Source organism: Ranitomeya variabilis, chromosome 4, assembly GCF_051348905.1.
Source record: "Ranitomeya variabilis isolate aRanVar5 chromosome 4, aRanVar5.hap1, whole genome shotgun sequence".
In the NCBI taxonomy this organism is placed as follows: domain Eukaryota; kingdom Metazoa; phylum Chordata; class Amphibia; order Anura; family Dendrobatidae; genus Ranitomeya; species Ranitomeya variabilis.
In genome coordinates, this window is record NC_135235.1 from 6,330,235 (window position 1) to 6,350,955 (window position 20,721).

General features: G+C 45.5%; 1 protein-coding gene across 2 annotated transcripts in view; it reads right to left on the bottom strand.

Annotated features, from left to right (window-relative positions):
* SLC18A2 (solute carrier family 18 member A2) overlaps window positions 1-20,721 on the bottom strand; it is a 295,896-nt gene that overhangs the window by 92,459 nt on the left and 182,716 nt on the right. For both annotated transcript variants that reach the window (XM_077257892.1, XM_077257891.1), the window contains one exon: window positions 2,596-2,935. In XM_077257892.1, coding sequence (XP_077114007.1) covers window positions 2,596-2,906 — 311 coding nt within the window. In that variant the 5' untranslated portion in view covers window positions 2,907-2,935. The remainder of the gene's footprint in view (window positions 1-2,595; window positions 2,936-20,721) is intronic.

Below are 20,721 nucleotides of genomic sequence, written 5' to 3' on the forward strand. Positions count from 1 at the left end.
ACTAATTATCCTAGGTGCAGTTCCCTGACTGACCTGAGGGTAAGAGGGGCGCCAGTGAGCTGCAACTGTGTAAGCTCCGTCACAGATTGGTGAAGGCGAGGTGATATCCATATCCCCCGGCTCTCTCGTGTCAGATGGGTTTTCGTGACAGAAGTGACAGGCAGTCACCAGATACTGATGATCGAGGCGACGGGCAGTCACCAGATACTGAGGATGGGGGTGACAAGTAGTCACCACATATTAGTGATGGAGGCAACAGGTGGTCACCAAATACTGATGACAGCAGGTTCGCAGGAGGTGATGGGTGGTCTCCAGATAAAGATGATGGAAGTGACGGGCAAGCAACAGACACTGAGAGGAGATGGGCAATCACCTGATACCAATGATGGAGGTTACAGGTGGTGACCAGAGACTGATGCTGGAGGCGATGGGCGGTCACCAGATATTGATGACAGAGGGTCTGCAGTAGGTGATGGGTGGTTACCAGATAATGCTGATGGAAGTGACAGGCAATCAACAGATACTGATGGAGGAGACGGGCAATCACATGAGACCAATGATGGAGGCTATGGGCGGTCACCAGATACTGATGGAGGAAATGGGCAGTTACCACAGACTGTTAATGGAGGCGCTAGGCGGTCTCCAGAGACTGATTATGGAGGAGATGGGCAGTCACTACAAACTGTTGATTGAAGTGACAGGTAATCACCAGAGACTGATGATGGAGGCGATGGGCAGTCACCAGAGACTGATGATGGAGGTGACTGGGGGCGGGGATGGGGGCTCACCAGACACTGATGATGGAGGCAACAGGTGGTCATCAAATATTAATGATGAAGACGACAGGCAGTCACAAGAGACTGTTGATGGAGGCAACGGAAAGTTACTTGTAACGACACATCATTTAATCTTCACTTAATTGACACTTGATTTGATGTTAGTGGTAACTTATTGTCTGTCATCTCTGGAGAACAGGGACTTGGGGTAATTGAACAATAGATGTTTGCTAATATGTTGATTACACATTGTAACAGGCCAGATAGTTTTCTGACCTGCAAAATATAGGAGGACAAACTAGGCAGATTGATTAACTACTCAAACAATGCAAGTTAATTTCATAACACCTTCCCCTTGACTTGTGGATGGTGGCTTGAAGGGCAGTTGTGAACTAAATAAGGGGTATATGCCTCTGTATCAACAGTGATTTGACAGAATAGCTGCCAGGAGAACATGGCTCCATCAAGAGGGACACAGATTTGACTCAACAAGATATCAGCTTAGGGAATCACGGCCCCAGCCGAAATACAGATCTACCCTTGACTATCACTGAACCCATGGATATGTTTGGGGAAGCCAGGATTGTGACATTCCGGTCACCTGGCCCATGGAGACATTAGGGGAAGCCAGGTTAGGATCATTCAGTCACCTGGCCATGTAACTCAATGGACAGTCAGCTTCCTAAGCTTGTCATTGCCTCCTCTCTGTGGGTGTCCATCACAGGTGGGGGTAGTTGGCCCTGGAAGCCCTGACGTTGCAGCTAATCTAAGCCCAGTGAGTCAGCGGAAGTCTGAGACTCTATAATGTACACCATCTTTTGTATTTGATTGGGACTGTTCTATATGTTATTGTCTGTTTTGTGGTTCACTAAATTATTGCCACACTGTTTTACCCTCACCCTGTGTTGTCTGAGTAGTATTATGCCCACGGAAAAGGAGAGTGTGCATTCGGTGGAATGAACCCTAGTCCATGTGGTCTCGTGCCAGCAGACGAGAGCACCCACTGACCCCCTGTATGTGCAGTCTTCAGATAGTAAATGATAAAGGACATGGGTGGTCATGAGATACTGATGATGGAGGTGATAGGCGGTCATCAGAGACTGATGATGGAGGCAACGGGTGGTCACAAGATACTGATGATGGAGGTGACGGGTGGTCAGCAGACACTGAATATGGAAGAGATGGGCGTTCACCATATATTGATGATGGAGGAGACGGGCAGTCCCCAGAGACTAATGATGGAGGAAATGGGCTTTCACGAGATACTGATGATGGAGGTGACGGGCGGTCACCAGATACTGATGATGGACTGAAGGTTGGTCACTAGATACTGATGATGGAGACGACAGGCGGTCACCAAATGCTAATGGCAGTTACATTTCCCTTCATTCACATTGTATCTTGCTCATTGCAAATAATCTATTAACCCTCCTATTCCTGCCTGGAAGCTTCTTAAGGTCCATTCACATGATATGATTATTATTCCTGCAATGCTCGCTTCCCGATAATCTGGCTGTGAATCAATCATCAAAAGAAAAAAAAAAGTCTTGTTTGTTCAATGAAATGATCTTTGGGCTGCTCAAAAGATCACGGTTCTCGGCAGCATATGGTCCTATGTAACCAGCATTTGCTGCTGAGTACAATGGCGGCCTGTACACACCTGCCCATCTGAAGCCAGCTCGGCCTGTGTAAACAAGCTAATAAATGACCACGGATAAGCACACAAGCAGCTGGCGGGAGGTCGTTTAGTGCCTCAGGTCGGCCCCTATTAGCGGCCCCCCACTTCATCTCTGTACATCAGGCAGCGCTCGCTTCGTACCTGTTGGTCAGGGGCCCTATGAAGGGATTGGTCAGCAGCTGAACCGTTGCTTTTGATGCGAATAGTAACCCGACTTTGACGTTTTCGTTCAGCAGTGTGGAATCGGCCCTCGGGCAGTCGTCGGATGTTCTGGACGGGGCCCGTGTCTGGGTCGGTGTCGCCATCGCCCTCTCCACTGCTGACCTCTCTGTGATGTTTTCTGTCACTAAGGTCGTGTTGCCGTAGTAGGAGAAAATGGTCTGGAAACTTCCGGATATTGGCGGCCGACTCGAACCCTCCAGAAGGTCACTGGTATTGGAGTCGTGGGTCATGGTGTAAAGAAAACTGGGAATGATGGGAACTAAGACGGGAAGAAAGGAGAATGTTAGCGGTGACATCTTACATAGCGGTGCTGATGCCACTGTCAGACAATGCTACTCCTCCTACCCAAGAATGGCGCCCGCTGCAGTCGCCTCTGGTGCTGGGTCATGTGCAGTGGTGTACCTGGCCCCTTCCATCCTGGCAAAGGATCCTGGGGGTCCATGCAAGCACCCCTGTTCCTAATTCTAGCACTACATATCGTAACAGACTATCTTCATCTCCACCCGTACATGACCCTACACATGACCCCGCACAGGATCCCACATAAGACCCTGCACAAGACCCCACATAGGACCCCGCACAAGACGCCACACAGGACCCGGCACATGAAACCACACAGGACTTTGCAAAGGTCCCCACATAGAACCCCACATAGGACCCTACACAGGACCTCGCACAAGACGCTACACAGGACCCCGCACATGAACCCACAAATGAACCCACACAGGACTTTGCAAAGGACCCCACACATGACCCCCCAAACGGATCCCAGATAGGACCCTACATAGGATCCCGCACATGAACCCACGTAGGACTTTGCATAGGACCCCGAACAGGACCCCACACATGACCCCACATAGGACCCTGCACATTAACCCACCTAGGAACCTGCACAGTACCCCACACGGGACTACATCACATAGGACCCTATGCAGAACCCCACATAGAATCCTACAAAGAACCCCCCACCCAAGAAAACACATAGGACCCCGCACAGGACCCCGCATATGACCTTGCTCAAGACTCCACATACAACCCCACATAGAACCCCGCAAAGGACCCCACATAAGACCCCTGGGCACTCGTTGGGGTCATACATAGTCGTTACTAAGGTTTTTGAAATTAAGGCTCATTTTCATATTGATCAAAATAAAAAATAATAGTAAATCAAAATCAATATTCCAGGAAATTAGGGGTTAAAGAGGTTGTCCACTTTCAGGAAAGTGAAACCTAAATGCTGTTAAATACCTAAAGTACCCCCCCCCCCAGATCCAGTGCCGCCTCCCCGCCACTGCTGCAGTCTCCGTGTTCTGCATGCAGCGGGGACGACGGGATGCAGCAGCGCAGACAATGAGAAGACAGCGGTACTGAACCAACACAGAAAGAAGACCAATCTCTAAGCATATATAGTACGCAGTATATGGTGGGTAACAGGAGCGAGGAGCAGGTGATGACCATCGGAACACAGCGAAGCGACTACATACAAGATCTGAGCAACGTTCTATTATTTACACTGTTCTCATTGTTATGTAGCAGTTACACAACTATTAACACCTTTATGTCCCAGCGTCACTCTCAGCACTAAGCCCGTCCCGTCGTAGTCTCTGTATGCTCCTCTAATCGTTACACAGGCCCCATTCGTGGGGTCACCGGTGTTTTCCGCTAGGCCACAAGTCCTAGATATGCGAGTCACTGGGTATACAGTGTGTGCGTCACACTTGCTGTTCCAGACCATTCAAAAATTGAAGAAAACAACCGCACTCAATTTGTATATTTGCATTATGAATGTGAAGAGTCTTTTAATAGGAACACCACAGTGATACAGATAGTAGCTGAGGTAACGTTTCGACCATATAGGCCTTTGTCAAACCTCACTTCAAGAAGAAAAGAAGAGTGAGCGAACGTCCAGAGGGACACATAAGCTCCACTTGTAGGAGAATAGCATGGATCCGGAATGGCACGGATGGGGAATGGAGTCCCTGGTGGGTCCTGTGTCAGGAGGAGCAACAGCGGCCACCGCCACCAGGGACTCCATTCCCCATCCGTGCCATTCCGGATCCATGCTATTCTCCTACAAGTGGAGCTTATGTGTCCCTCTGGACGTTCGCTCACTCTTCTTTTCTTCTTGAAGTGAGGTTTGACAAAGGCCTATATGGTCGAAACGTTACCTCAGCTACTATCTGTATCACTGTGGTGTTCCTATTAAAAGACTCTTCACATTCATAATGCAAATATACAAATTGAGTGCGGTTGTTTTCTTCAATTTTTGAATGGTCTGGATTTCTCCAAGTTCAACCAGCACCTTCCTCATTTAATTCAGAGTGCACGTCATTTCTTCTACACTTGCTGTTCCATCCCTGAAGCACGGCCCCAGACCACACACTGTACCGTACATCTACACTGGAGATAACAGCCCACAGGAAGGGTCCTCTGCTACAGCCGGATTGTCTCCTGAGCTTGGTCAGATCTGGTCATGGTCTTCTACAGGTACTGCTTATGGTCTTCTACTGGTACTGTTTATGGTCTTCTACTGTCACTGGTCACAGTCGTCTACTGGCGCTGCTAATGGTCTTCTACTGGCGCTGCTAATGGTCTACTGGCGCTGCTTACGGTCTACTAGGGCTGCTTATGGTCTTCTACTGGCACTGCTTTTGGTCTTCTACTAGTGCTGCTTATGGTCCTCTACTGGCGCTGTCTACGGTCTTCTGGCACTGGTCAGTCTTCAACTGGCGCTGCTTATGGTCTTCTACTGGTACTGTTTATGGTCTTCTACTATCACTGGTCACAGTAGTCTACTGGCGCTGCTAATGGTCTTTTAATGGCGCTGCTTACGGTCTAATAGGGCTGCTTATGGTCTTCTACTGGAACTGCTCTTGGTCTTCTATTAGTGCTGCTTATGGTCCTCTACTGGGGCTGCTTACAGTCTTCTACTGGCACTGGTCAGTCTTCAACTGGCGCTGCTTATGGTCTTCTACTGGTGCCGCTTAAGGTTTTCCACTGGCGCTGCTTAAGGTTTTCTACTAGCGCTGCTTACGGCCTTCTACTGGCACTGCTTACGGTCTTCTACTGGCGCTGCTTACGGTCTTCTACTGGCACTGCTTACGGTCTTCTACTGGCTCTGCTTACGGTCTTCTCATGGCGCTGCTTACGGTCTTCTCATGGCGCTGGTTACGGTCTTCTAATGGCGCTGCTTACGGTCTTCTACTGGCGCTGCTTACGGTCTTCTACTGGCGCTGCTTATGGTCTTCTACTGGAGCTGCTTATGGTCTTCTACTGGCGCTGCTTATGGTCTTCTACTGGTGCTGCTTATGGTCTTCTACTGGCACTGCTTATGGTCTTCTAATGGCACTGCTTACAGTCTTCCTCACAGCTCAGGCTTCTGACTGTTCTCGGACACGTCTGTGGCGATGGTGGCTGTAAGCCCAACTTGCAGCCTCACAACCTGTCTGGTACAGGGTCTGGCGCCAACTCCACCCTTCTCGGCCTGGCGAAGCCATTTATGATAAGTAATTGTGACACAGGTATCACCTGACCTGGCGTCATCTTTATTCTCTTCCCTGGGAACATGCATTTCCACTCTTGGGGTTCCTTCTTCTATAATTCATTCCTTACTTTCACCTTTCGATCAGCAGATGGCGGTGTTCGCTTGCAATTACTCAGGCTGCACTCTCTTGTCCACCTTCTTACAGTCACATCAACAGCTCACATCACCACTGCAGCCAATAACTAAGCCCAAATTGATGGCGGCAGCACTGTCAACGTGACGTCAGAACTGCAATAACTACCATAACAGACCACGGGAGCAGCAGCGAAGACACAGCCCTGAACCCAGGAGGGGAGGTAAGCAAACTGTGTCCAGGGGAGAGAGAATTTCCAAAACCGGTAAAGCCATTTATACACCACAACATTCGATTACCCCAAATTACAACATCTTCTGGTCAAACGCTCTGCTTCACATGAGAAAATGTGGCCAATGTAAATGCCCGGTTCTAGCGTCTCACGGTAAAAAAAAGGAGCGTTCAACTTTATATAATTAAACAGACCATAGAAAAAACCTAAACGAAAACTTCTCCAGCGGCATTAATCTGGTCATGCGTTGTACACCCTACACAGCCCGCACTCAGGTGGGAGAGTGGGTGACAGTGGGGAGCACGGGAGCAGGTCGTCAGCAGAAACAATAGTGGACAGAGAGGAAAGCTTCCGTACGGCAGAAGAAAGAAAAAAAGATGGAAAGAAACTGTGAAGACTCAGCATTGTATCTTAATTAGCCAGATGTAAATTGTGTAGGCCCAGAATCATAAACGGTTGTCAGAAGTATTGACTCTTCTTGTAGGATGAATATCTACCTCTAATATTATCTCCTACAGTTTATTTTCTGTTATCTTTGCAAAACAGTAAGGGTACCGTCACACAGTGCCATTTTCAACGCTACGACGGCACGATCCGTGACGTCGCAGCGTCGTATGATTATCGCTCCAGCGTCGTAGACTGCGGTCACACGTTGCAATCACGGCACTGGAGCGATGCCGAAGTCCCCGGGTAACCAGGGTAAACATCGGGTTACTAAGCGCAGGGCCGCGCTTAGTAACCCGATGTTTACCCTGGTTACCAGCGTAAACGTAAAAAAACCAAACAGTACATACTTACATTCCGGTGTCTGTCCCCCGGCGTCTCAGCTTCTCTCCACTGTGTAAGCACCATAGCCGGAAAGCAGAGCGGTGACGTCAGACGTCACCGCTGTGCTCGCTTTCCGGCCGGCAGGCGCTCACAGTGCAGAGAAGCTGAGACGCCGGAGGACAGACACCGGAATGTAAGTATGTACGGTTTGTTTTTTTTACGTTTACGCTGGTAACCAGGATGAACATCGGGTTACTAAGCGCGGCCCTGCGCTTAGTTACCCGATGTTTACCCTGGTTACAAGCGAACACATCGCTGGATCGGTGTCACACACAACGATCCAGCGATGTCAGCGGGTGATCAAGCGACGAAAGAAAGTTCCAAACGATCTGCTACGACGTACGATTCTCAGCAGGATCCCTGATCGCTGCTGCGTGTCAGACACTGCGATATCGTAACGATATCGCTAGAACGTCACGAATCGTACCGTCGTAGCGATGAAAATGGCACTGTGTGACGGTACCCTAATGGATGGCCACTGAACAATGATGTTTGCTGATATCTTAATTAGATGCATTGTCCTTGCCTGCCAGTTTGTTTGCATTCTAAACAGAGGAGGAAAATCCATGCAAATAGTTTAAATAATCAAGTAATGCTACTAGATCTCATCACCATTCTTCCCCTTATCTGTGATGCTGGACTGAAGAACACTTGTTAAATCTAAAAATAGGCTACACGCCTCTGTATGAAGAGACAGAGAGAGAGCGACAGCCACAGATTCTGCCAAGACTCATACATTCCAAAGGACGTGTCACGTACCCACTTCTCAGCACATTACTTGGGGTTGCGCCTGCTAGAGTTAATCTATCTCCTCTCACTCAGTCCAGCATTCAACCTCTGTTCTATGCTGTAATGGGAGCATAAATCACACCCTGACACAGTCCACACACCCCGCTCATACACGCTGCCACCACTCACCGAACACACGGGCAATGAGTCCCGGAAATATTACTACTACTGTCTGCCAATAATAAGGATCACACAGTTAAAGGCTATGGATTCTTTTAGAGCATACAAGGTTCAGACTTATTAAAGTTTTAAGCTTTAATAGAAAAGGTACAGTGCTTACAATAAAAAGGGTATAAAATATGGGAATAAAAAGTGACATACAAATATGCAAAAACAGTGATAAAATAAAGGGATAAAACTTACAGAAATATCGAACTTTGCATTCTGGTTCTCTGTCCCTGAGGGAGGGAGAAGTATGGAATGGCTCACATTAGATTTCCAGGCTGCCCCCACATGTGAACATCTTTCTTTGTGTGTAGGCCTAATTTATAGAGTCAACCTGGAGGTCAAATTTCTAGACCAGCCTCTCAGTTTGATATTATAATTGCTGGTTTGTGACTGGACCATGGACACTACACCACTGAATATATTATTTTCTCTCAAACTCTTTGTGTAAGCTTTCTCATAGATAGATAGTGTCAAGCTGTAATTGGCATCTCTCTTCAAAAGGGCCAGAAGGTGTGAAGTTTCTCAGCAAAGCCCCCTGGCGAGACTGGAGACAGGGTACTGCCTTCTCTGGATAACATATGCTGTGACCCCTGTGAGCAGTGTTGGACTGGGGTGCCAAGGGCCTACCAGTAACATTGACTTTGGGGGGCCCACATCTCACCTGCATACAAACATTACAGTTCCGTCATTCACAAATGTACCTCTATCTCTATATAATAATAAGCTTAGTAGTTTGGTTAATGAATGATGAGATTCTTCTTTTTTCTGTACAGAGTGAATCAAGTGAATTATGTCAAGTACTGCCCATACAGTGGGGTTGGGGGCCCAGATATGCACAGGGGCCCACCGAGGGATTCCCGTTACTCTGTGGGCCAGTCCGAGCCTGCCTGTGAGACCTGCAGCCCAGAACAGATGTTAATTCTACTGGTCATACACCCATACCTATATATATTTCACTACAGGAACACAGACAGGACAGCAGCGATTTTACATTATGGCTCCATCATGAAGGACACAGATCTATCATGCTACAGGAAACAACCTAGGGGTTTTTGGCTTCAGTTGGTAGAATACAGATCTACTCCATTGACCATCACTGGACCATGGATACGTTTGGAGAAAGGCAGGATTGGGACCCTGCCGGCCGCTTGGCTCCATGGAAATGTTCGGAGAAGCCAGGTTGTGACTCTCGGGTCAATTGGCCTTGTGCCTGAATGGACTTTCAGCTCCCTACGCTTGTCGCTACCTCCTCTCTGTGTGCGTGCTACAGGTGGGGAAGCTGAACCTGGGAGCTCTAAAGTAACAGCAGCCATTATCCCGGCGAGTCAGCGGAAGGGTGAGACTCTCTAATGTGGTTTTTTTTTCTGGAACTGTTCTACGATGTAGTGGATATGGGGACATGACTACAATATGGGAACCTGGATGGGGACATCACTACAATAAGAGGACCTGGATGGGGACATTACTACAATATGAAGACCTGGATGAAGACATAATTACAATATTGGGACCTGGATATGGGGACATCACTACAATATGGGAACCTGGATATGGGGACATTACTACAATATGGGAACCTGGATGGGGACATCACTACAATAAGAGGACCTGGATGGGGACATTACTACAATATGAAGACCTGGATGAAGACATAATTACAATATTGGGACCTGGATATGGGGACATCACTACAATATGGGAACCTGGATATGGGGACATTACTACAATATGGGATCCTGGATGGGGACATCACTACAATAAGAGGACCTGGATGGGGACATTACTACAATATGAAGACCTGGATGAAGACATAATTACAATATTGGGACATGGATATGGGGACATGACTACAATATGGGAACCTGGATATGGGGACATTACTACAATATGGAGATCTGGATATGGGGACAAAACTACAATATGAGGACAGAACTACACAATGAGGACCTGATTATCACACAAAAAATGCCCAAAAGTATTTGACCCATATAATGCGGGTTACCGTACCTTCATAGACAACAGTTAACAAGATTTATTACCAGAAGTATATTAATATTAAGGCTCCCGAAGAAGCAGTGCGAAACGCGCATCGGGGTAGAGGGACTCCTGGGATCTCCACGTGCACACCACTGGTATATATATAAGCCTTAATTTTACTTCATTGTTTGTATCTGCTAGTTTGCTGTGTAGCTCACACTTATATCAATGACAGTTCTATTCAGTTCCATAAGACATTGGCTGTTAACCCGGTCTTTTTTCAGCGTGGCATGTCTCTAATCACAGCCGCTGTTAATACAGGTTCAGCCACTTATTGCTGAAACGTATACTCTGCCTTGTGGATTCTTCTTACGGTTCACGGCTCTTTACCATATCTACAGGTCCCATCCACATAATTACTTATAGGATTGCTTACATATTAGCACTATGCACTTTGGACTTCTGTAAATGCCATCTGTTATATTGTAGTTTATTATTGTTCTCATTATATTGGGCGACACCAGTTAATACAATTTGTGCTTAGGTGACACTCCTTGGGATTACGTCCCTCCTTTTATGATCTAGCACCTTTCTCTCTGTACATTTTATTTGTTTTATTATTTAGATCAATAAAACAAAACAATGTATGAAGAACCTAGTTTTGCCATTTGTATTAATATACATCTGGTAATAAATCTTGTGATTAAATGAGGACCTGGATGGGGGCATTACTACAATATGGGAACCTGGATGGGGGCATTACTACAATATGAAAGCCTGGATGGGGATAGAACTACAATATGAGGACCTGGATGGGGACATGACTACAATATGGGGACCTGGATGGGGACATGACTACAATATGAGGACCTGGATGAGGACATAACTACAATATGGGGACCTGGATGAGGACATAACTACAATATGGGGACCTGGATGAGGACATAACTACAATATGAGGACTTGAAAACAAGAGGAGAATAAGGAGTAGCAGGTGAATAGAGTGAAATCAAGTATCAAGCATACAGCAACAAATAACGCATCCCCTTTATAAAGTTTTGTTTTAAACATGCAAAACGCGCGTCAGGGTCCAGCCATCCGGTACAGGGTCACTCTTCCACCTCCGGCAAGCTCTGCCCCTTGGCATTACTTATTATTGCGTTACTTGTTGCTGTATACTCTCTCAAACCTTGGGATTGATCTCATCTGAGTGTGTCATCTGGCTCAGGGTATGTTTCCACGGTCAGTGAACGCTGCGTACATCTGCAGCGTCGAACCCGCAGCGTCCAGATGTTACTGCATTGTGGAGTGGATTTCATGAAGTCCCATCTCCAGTATGCGTTCAGAGACACAGGCGGCAGACCTGCGGAGACGGACATGCGGCGCGTCTTTATAGACAGCAGCATGTCTATCTACAATGCGGAGACGCTCAGTCCCCGCAGCGTAAATTTCCCATAGACTATCATTATCATAAACCACATGTAATGATTAGTCACATGCGTAATAACGGTGGAAACGCAGCTTACTACGCATGTGTACTAATATAAATGTCTTACCTTGTGACTGCCAGAAGTCCACATCCACTGCAGTTCTCGCGATGACCGAGCTGTCAGCGAGAACTGCCGTGCATGTGACCGCCGGTGTTACCTCCGGTCACTAGGCTGGTTCTCCCGATCAGCTGATTGTGAGAACACTGCGGTGTAGGCGATTGCTGGAGAGTTATCTCTGGTGGTCATCTACAAGCTCTGCTATGTCTGGATGTCAGGCATCCAGATGTAGTAGAGCTGGACTCATCGTGGGGCACTCGTTATTAAGGACTACGTCGGAACAGGGAGTATTTGTGTTGGTTTAGAATTTTATTTTTTTTGCAGGAGATCGAGGGCATCGCAGGAATTAGGCGTATAATAAATATGGGAAACTGTGTGATGTTTTATTTCATTACAAGACTTTATTCTGGCTGTGTCTTTATTTAACATGTAACAACTATAGGACTAGTAATGGATAGGTGTCTTATTGACGTCTCCCCATTACTGAGCCGGGTTTGATGTCACCTTACAATACAAAGGTGACATTAACCCCCAAACTATCACCCACTTGCCACCACTACAGGGCAAGTGGGAAGAGAGAGGCTAAGTGCCGGAATTGGCGCATCTTAGAAATGTGCCTTTTCTGGGGTGGCTGAGTGCTGATGTTTTTAGCTGGGGGGGGCAATATCCATGGCCCCTTCCTAGGCTATTAATATCAGCCCACAGCTGTCTGCCTAGCCTTTGCTGGTTATTAATTATGAGGGACCCCATGTCATTTTTTTGGGGGTCCCCCTATTTTAATAGCCAGTAAAGGCTAAGTATACAGCTGTGAGCTGATATTAATAGCCTGGGAAGCTCCATGGGTATTACCGCCTTCTCAGGCTATAAACATCGGCTCCCAGTCACTGGCTTTCCCTCTGCTAGTTTGGAAAATTGAGAGGAAGCCCACGCCATTTTTTAAAAAATTATTTATTTAGTAAAAAAAAAAAAAAAGGAAAGGACATTACATATTCCTGTGTGGCCGGGGTTACACTTGTGAGAGTGATGTGAGAAACTCACGCAAATCTCTCACATCAACACCCGGCACCGGCGTATGCGGCTGCATGTATTTCTATACAGCCACATACATAGGTCCAAGTGCTGGCGGCAGACGCGAGAGACTCGCGCAAGTTTCTCACATCACTCTCACAAGTGTGACCCCGGCCCGTCACGGACTTCCGGATGTGACACAAGATTCAACATATGTAAATTAGTACACATGCGTAGTAAGCTGTGATTTCACAGTTATTACGCATGTGACTAATAATTAGATGCGGTTTTACCTTGTGGGGACTGAGCGTCTCCGTATCATAAATAGACACGCTGCGGTCTATAAAGACGTGCCGCATGTCCGTCTCCGCAGGTCTGCCGCAGGAGTCTCTGAACGCATAGTGGAGATGAGACTTCATGAAATCCCCTCCACTATGCAGTAACATCTGGACGCTGCAGGTTTGACGCTGAAGATGTATGCAGCGTTTACTGACCGTGTGCACGTACCCTATCTGCAAACAGGAAATCACTATTTTTTTCTTCCCAGAAGCCAACTTTCAATAAGCTTTATTTCAAGTGACAAAAAAAATGCATGTAATGAAAAAACGAATGTGACCTGCCAGTGACCTCAGATGCAGATTTCACCTGTGTCAAATCCTGAGCAATTCCTGACCGCAGAAACAAAACCTCATAGTTACTCCCTATGCGCTCCTATTAACCCCTTCCTGACATCTGATGTACTATCCCGTCGAGGTGGGGTGGGCCCGTATGACCACCGACGGGATAGTACGTCATACGCGATCGGCCGCGCTCACGGGGGGAGCGCGGCCGAGTGTCAGCTGCATATCGCAGCTGACATCCGGCACTATGTGCCAGGAGCGGTCACGGACCGCCCCCGGCACATTAACCCCCGGCACACCGCGATCAAACATGATCGCGGTGTACCGGCGGTATAGGGAAGCATCGCGCAGGGAGGGGGCTCCCTGCGGGCTTCCCTGAGACCCCCGGAGCAACGCGATGTGATCGCGTTGCTCCGAGGGTCTCCTACCTCCCTCCTCGCCGCAGATCCCGGATCCAAGATGGCCGCGGCATCCGGGTCCTGCAAGGAGGGAGGTGGCTTACCGAGTGCCTGCTCAGAGCAGGCGCTGGTAAGCCTGCAGCCCTGCACAGCAGATCGCCGATCTGACAGAGTGCTGTGCACACTGTCAGATCACCGATCTGTAATGTCCCCCCCTGGGACAAAGTAAAAAAGTTAAAAAAAAATTTTCCACATGTGTAAAAAAATAAATAAAAAATAAATTCCTAAATAAAGAAAAAAAATATATATATTATTCCCATAAATACATTTCTTTATCTAAATAAAAGAAAAAAAAACAATAAAAGTACACATATTTAGTATCGCCGCGTCCGTAACGACCCCACCTATAAAACTATATCACTAGTTAACCCCTTCAGTAAACACCGTGAGAAAAAAAAAAAAAACGAGGCAAAAAACAACGCTTTATTATCATACCGCCGAACAAAAAGTGGAATAACACGCGATCAAAAAGACAGATATAAATAACCATGGGACCGCTGAAAACATCATCTTGTCCCGCAAAAAACGAGCCGCCATACAGCATCATCAGCAAAAAAATAAAAAAGTTATAGTCCTGAGAATAAAGCGATACCAAAATAATTATTTTTTCTATAAAATAGCTTTATCGTATAAAAGCGCCAAAACATAAAAAAAATGATATAAATGAGGTATCGCTGTAATCGTACTGACCCGACGAATAAAACTGCTTTATCAATTTTACCAAACGCGGAACGGTATAAACGCCTCCCCCAAAAGAACTTCATGAATAGCTGGTTTTTGATCATTCTGCCTCACAAAAATCGGAATAAAAAGCGATCAAAAAATGTCATGTGCCCGAAAATGTTACCAATAAAAACGTCAACTCGTCCCGCAAAAAACAAGACCTCACATGACTCTGTGGACCAAAATATGGAAAAATTATAGCTCTCAAAATGTGGTAACGCAAAAATATTTTTTGCAATAAAAAGCGTCTTTCAGTGTGTGATGGCTGCCAACCATAAAAATCCGCTAAATAACCCGCTATAAAAGTAAATCAAACCCCCCTTCATCACCCCCATAATTAGGGAAAAATTAAAAAATTAAAAAAATTTATTTATTTCCATTTTCCCATTAGGGTTAGGGTTAGGGTTATTGCTAGGGTTAGGGCTAGGGTTATTGCTAGGGTTATTGCTAGGGTTAGGGCTAGGGTTAGGGCTAAGGTTATTGCTAGGGTTAGGGCTAGGGTTAAGGCTACAGTTAGGGTTGGGGCTAAAGTTAGGGTTAGGGTTTGGATTACATTTACGGTTGGGAATAGGGTTGGGATTAGGGTTAGGGGTGTGTCAGGGTTAGGGGTGTTAGGGTTACCGTTGGGATTAGGGTAAGGGGTGTGTTTGGATTAGGGTTTCAGTTATAATTGGGGGGTTTCCACTGTTTAGGCACATCAGGGGCTCTCCAAACGGGACATGGCATCCGATCTCAATTCCAGACAATTCTGCGTTGAAAAAGTAAAACAGTGCTCCTTCCCTTCAGAGCTCTCCCGTGTACCCAAACAGGGGTTTACCCCAACATATGGGGTATCGGCGTACTCAGGACAAATTGGACAACATCTTTTGGGGTCCAATTTATCCTGTTACCCTTGTGAAAATACAAAACTGGGTGCTAAAAAATCATTTTTGTGAAAAAAAAATAATTTTTATTTTCACGGCTCTGCATTATAAACTGTAGTGAAACACTTGGGGGTTCAAAGTTCTCACAACACATCTAGATAAGTTCCTTGGGAGGTCTAGTATCCAATTTGGGGTCACTTGTGGGGGGTTTCTACTGTTTGGGTACATCAGGGGCTCTGCAAATGCAACGTGACGCCTGCAGACCAATCCATTTAAGTCTGCATTCCAAATGGCGCTCCTTCCCTTCCGAGCTCTGTCATGCGCCCAAACAGTGGTTCCCCCCCACATATGGGGTATCAGCGTACTCAGGACAAATTGGACAACAACTTTTGGGGTCCAATTTATTATGTTACCCTTGTAAAAATACAAAGCTGGCGGCTAAAAAATCATTTCTGTGAAAAAAAAGAGGAATATTTATTTTCACGGCTCTGCGTTATAAACTGTAGTGAAACACTTGGAGGTTCAAAGCTCTCAAAACACATCTAGATAAGTTCCTTAGGGGGTCTACTTTCCAAAATGGTGTCACTTGTGGGGGGTTTTAATGTTTAGGCACATCAGGGGCTCTCCAAACGCAACATGGCGTCCCATCTTAATTCCAGTCAATTTTGCATTGAAAAGTAAAATAGCGCTCCTTCCCTTCCAAGCTCTGCTATGCGCCCAAACAGTGGTTTACCCCCACATATGGGGTATCGTCGTACTCACGACAAATTGCACAACAACTTTTGTGGTCTAATTTCTTTTCTTACCCTTGGGAAAATAAAAAAATGGGGGCGAAAAGATCATTTTTGTGAAAAAATATGATTTTTTATTTTTACGGCTCTGCATTATAAACTTCTGTGAAGCACTTGTTGGGTCAAAGTGCTCAACACACATCTAGATAAGTTCCTTAAGGGGTCTACTTTCCAAAATGGTGTCACTTGTGGGGGGTTTCAATGTTTAGGCACATCAGGGGCTCTCCAAACGCAACATGGCGTCCCATCTCAATTCCAGTCAATTTTGCATTGAAAAGTCAAATGGTGCTCCTTCCCTTCCGAGCTCTGCCCTGCGTCCAAACAATGGTTTACACCCACATATGGGGGTATCGTCGTACTCAGGACAAATTGCACAACAACTTTTGTTGTCTAATTTCTTCTCTTACCCTTGGGAAAATAAAAAAATGGGGGCGAAAAGATCATTTTTGTGAAAAAATATGATTTTTTATTTTTACGGCTCTGCATTATAAACTTCTGTGAAGCACTTGTTGGGTCAAAGTGCTCACCACACATCTAGATAAGTTCCTTAGGGGGTCTACTTTCCAAAATGGTGTCACTTGTTGGGGGTTTCAATGTTTAGGCACATCAGGGGCTCTCCAAACGCAACATGGCGTCCCATGTCAATTCCAGTAAATTTTGCATTGAAAAGTCAAATGGCGCTCCTTTCCTTCCGAGCTCTGCCATGCGCCCAAACAGTGGTTTACCCCCACATATGGGGTATCAGCGTACTCAGGACAAATTGTATAACAACTTTTGGGGTCCATTTTCTCCTGTTACCCTTGGTAAAATAAAACAAATTGGAGCTGAAATAAATTTTGTGTGAAAAAAAGTTAAATGTTCATTTTTATTTAAACATTCCAAAAATTCCTGTGAAACACCTGAAGGGTTAATAAATTTCTTGAATGTGGTTTTGAGCACCTTGAGGGGTGCAGTTTTTAGAATGGTGTCACACTTGGGTATTTTCTGTCATATAGACCCCTCAAAATGACTTCAAATGAGATGTGGTCCCTAAAAAAAAATTGTGTTGTAAAAATGAGAAATTTCTGGTCAACTTTTAACTCTTATAACTCCCTAACAAAAAAAAAAATTTGGTTCCAAAATTGTGCTGATGTAAAGTAGACATGTGGGAAATGTTACTTATTAAGTATTTTGCGTGACAAATGTCTGTGATTTAAGGGCATAAAAATTCAAAGTTGGAAAATTGCGAAATTTTCTAAATTTTCGCCAAATATCCGTTTTTTTCACAAATAAACGCAAGTTATATCGAAGAAATTTTTTCGACTATCATGAAGTACAATATGTCACGAGAAAACAATGTCAGAATCGCCAAGATCCGTTGAAGCGTTCCAGAGTTATAACCTCATAAAGGGACAGTGGTCAGAATTGTAAAAATTGGCCTGGTCATTAACGTGCAAACCACCCTTGGGGGTGAAGGGGTTAAGCACACATATAATGCCTCTGGAGTTGGTGGTGTTTTCTATAGGGTGGGCCACTACTAGTGTCACCACCATGCCATCCAGTGTGCAGCTGGGATTTTAGCTATTATTAATATGAGAACCTGGATGGCGACATCTGTTGTGTATCCGCTTTTTGGGCTCCCCTGGTGGTTGCTGGTGGTACTGGTGACTTGTTTGCACTTTGCTGCTTCTGTTCACCTGCTTCCATCAGCGTTTGGGAGTTTCCTATTTATCCTTGCTCTCCAGTCATTTCCTTGCCGGTCATCATTGTAACCAGAGCCTTCGGTTGCATGTTCCTGCTACTAGTCTGCTGATCAGCTAAGTGGACTTTGTCCTTTTGTTTTTTATCTTTAGTCCAGTTTGCAGTTTTTGTAATTCTCTGTAGCTGGAAGCTCTTGCGGGCTGAAATTGCCACTCCTGTGTCATGAGTTGACACAGGAGTCTTAAAGTAATTTCAGGATGGTTTTTTGAAAGGGTTTTCAGTTGACCGTGAAGTCCTCTTTTGTATCCTTCTGCTATCTAGTAAGTGGACCTCTCTTTGCTAAATCTACTTTCATACTGTGTATGTCTTTTCCTCTTATTTCACCGTTATTACATGTGGGGGGCTGCTATCATCTTTTGGGGTATTTCCCTAGAGGTAAGCCAGGTCTGTTTCTTCCTCTACCAGGCTTAGTTAGTCCTCCGGCTGGCGCGTGGCATTTAGGAAGCCGTAGGTATGCTCCCTGGCTACTATTAGTTGTGTGGTAGATTTAGCTCACGGTCAACTCGAGTTTTCATCACCCGAGAGCTCGTTCGTTATTTATATGTTTCTTACGTTCCCTTGCCATTGGGAACCATGACAGTATGACCGGCCCAGTGTTAAACTTATTGGCAGAAGAAAGGAGAGAAAAAGGAAGTCTGTAAATTTTTTTTTTTTTCTTTTTCCCTATGCTTGTTCCATAGTTGGATCTGTTGTATTTCAGCTTTAATTACAGCCTTTGCCTTTCTCTACTTATAATCCTTGAATGGCTCTGAGCTCACCTGTTTAAAGATGGATCCTCAGAGTTTGGCTGCAGGTTTAAATAATCTTGCTACGAAGGTTCAAAATTTACAAGATTTTGTTATGCATACTCCTATTTCTGAACCTAAAATCCCTACACCAGAGGTGTTTTCCGGAGATAGATCTCGGTTTCTGAATTTCAAATATGATTGTAAATTATTTCTTTCTCTCAGACCTCATTCCTCAGGAGATCCTGTCCAGCAGGTTAAGATTGTAATTTCTTTGCTGCGAGGTGTCCCTCAAAATTGGGCATTTTCATTGGCACCAGGGGATCCTGCGTTGCTCAATGTGGATGCGTTTTTCCTGGCTTTAGGGTTGCTTTATGAGGAACCTAATTTGGAGATTCAAGCTGAAAAAGCTTTGATAGCCCTATCTCAAGGGCAAGATGAAGCGGAGATATACTGCCAAAAATTTCGTAAATGGTCTGTGCTTACTCAGTGGAATGAGTGCGCCTTAGCGGCAAATTTCAGAGAGGGCCTTTCTGATGCCGTTAAAGATGTTATGGTCGGGTTCCCTGCGCCTACAGGTCTGAATGAGTCCATGACAATGGCAATTCAGATTGATCGGCGTTTGCGGGAGCGCAAACCCGTGCACCATTTGGCGGTATCTTCTGAAGAGACGCCAGAGAAAATGCAATGTGACAGAATTATGTCCAGAAGCGAGCGGCAGAATTATAGGCGTAAAAATGGGTTATGCTTCTATTGTGGTGATTCTGCTCATGTTATATCGGCATGCTCTAAATGTACTAGGAAGGTTGACAAGTCTATTTCAATTGGCACTTTACAGTCCAAATTTATTTTGTCTGTAACCTTGATTTGTTCATTATCAGTTATTACCGTGGATGCCTATGTGGACTCTGGCGCCGCTCTGAGTCTTATGAACTGGTCCTTTGCCAGGCGCTGTGGGTTTGATTTAGAGCCTCTGGAAGTCCCTATACCTCTGAAGGGTATTGATTCTACACCTTTGGCTTGTAATAAACCACAGTTCTGGACGCAAGTGACGATGCGTATGACTCCAGACCATCAGGAGGTGATTCGCTTCCTTGTGTTGTACAATTTACATGATGTTTTGGTGCTTGGATTACCATGGTTACAGTCTCATAACCCAGTCCTTGACTGGAAAGCTATGTCTGTGTTAAGCTGGGGATGTCGGGGGGCTCATGGGGACACTCCTATGGTGCCCATTTCGTCATCTATTCCATCTGAGATTCCGGCATTTTTGTCTAATTATCGTGATATTTTTGAAGAGCCTAAGATTGGTTCACTCCCTCCTCACAGGGATTGTGATTGCGCCATAGATCTGATTCCTGGCAGTAAATTTCCAAAGGGTCGTTTGTTTAACCTATCTGTACCTGAACATGCTGCTATGCGCGAGTATATTAAGGAGTCCCTGGAAAAGGGACATATTCGTCCTTCTTCATCACCTTTAGGAGCCAGTTTTTTCTGTCTCTAAAGAGGATGGCTCTCTGAGGCCTTGTATTGATTATCGACTCCTGAATAAAATTACAGTCAAATATCAGTATCCGTTGCCTTTGCTGACTGATTTGTTTGCTCGCATAAGGGGGGCTAAGTGGTTCTCTAAGATTGATCTTCGTGGGGCGTATAATTTGGTGCGAATTAAGAAGGGGGATGAGTGGAAGACCGCATTTAATACGCCTGAGGGCCATTTTGAGTATTTGGTAATGCCTTTCGGCCTTTCTAATGCACCTTCTGTCTTTCAGTCCTTAGTGCATGATATTTTCCGTGAATATTTGGATAAATTTATGATAGTGTACTTGGATGATATTTTGATTTTTTTCTGATGACTGGGAGTCTCATGTTCAGCAGGTCAGGAGGGTTTTTCAGGTTTTGCGGGAGAATTCTTTGTGTGTAAAGGGTTCAAAGTGTGTTTTTGGGGTTCAAAAAATT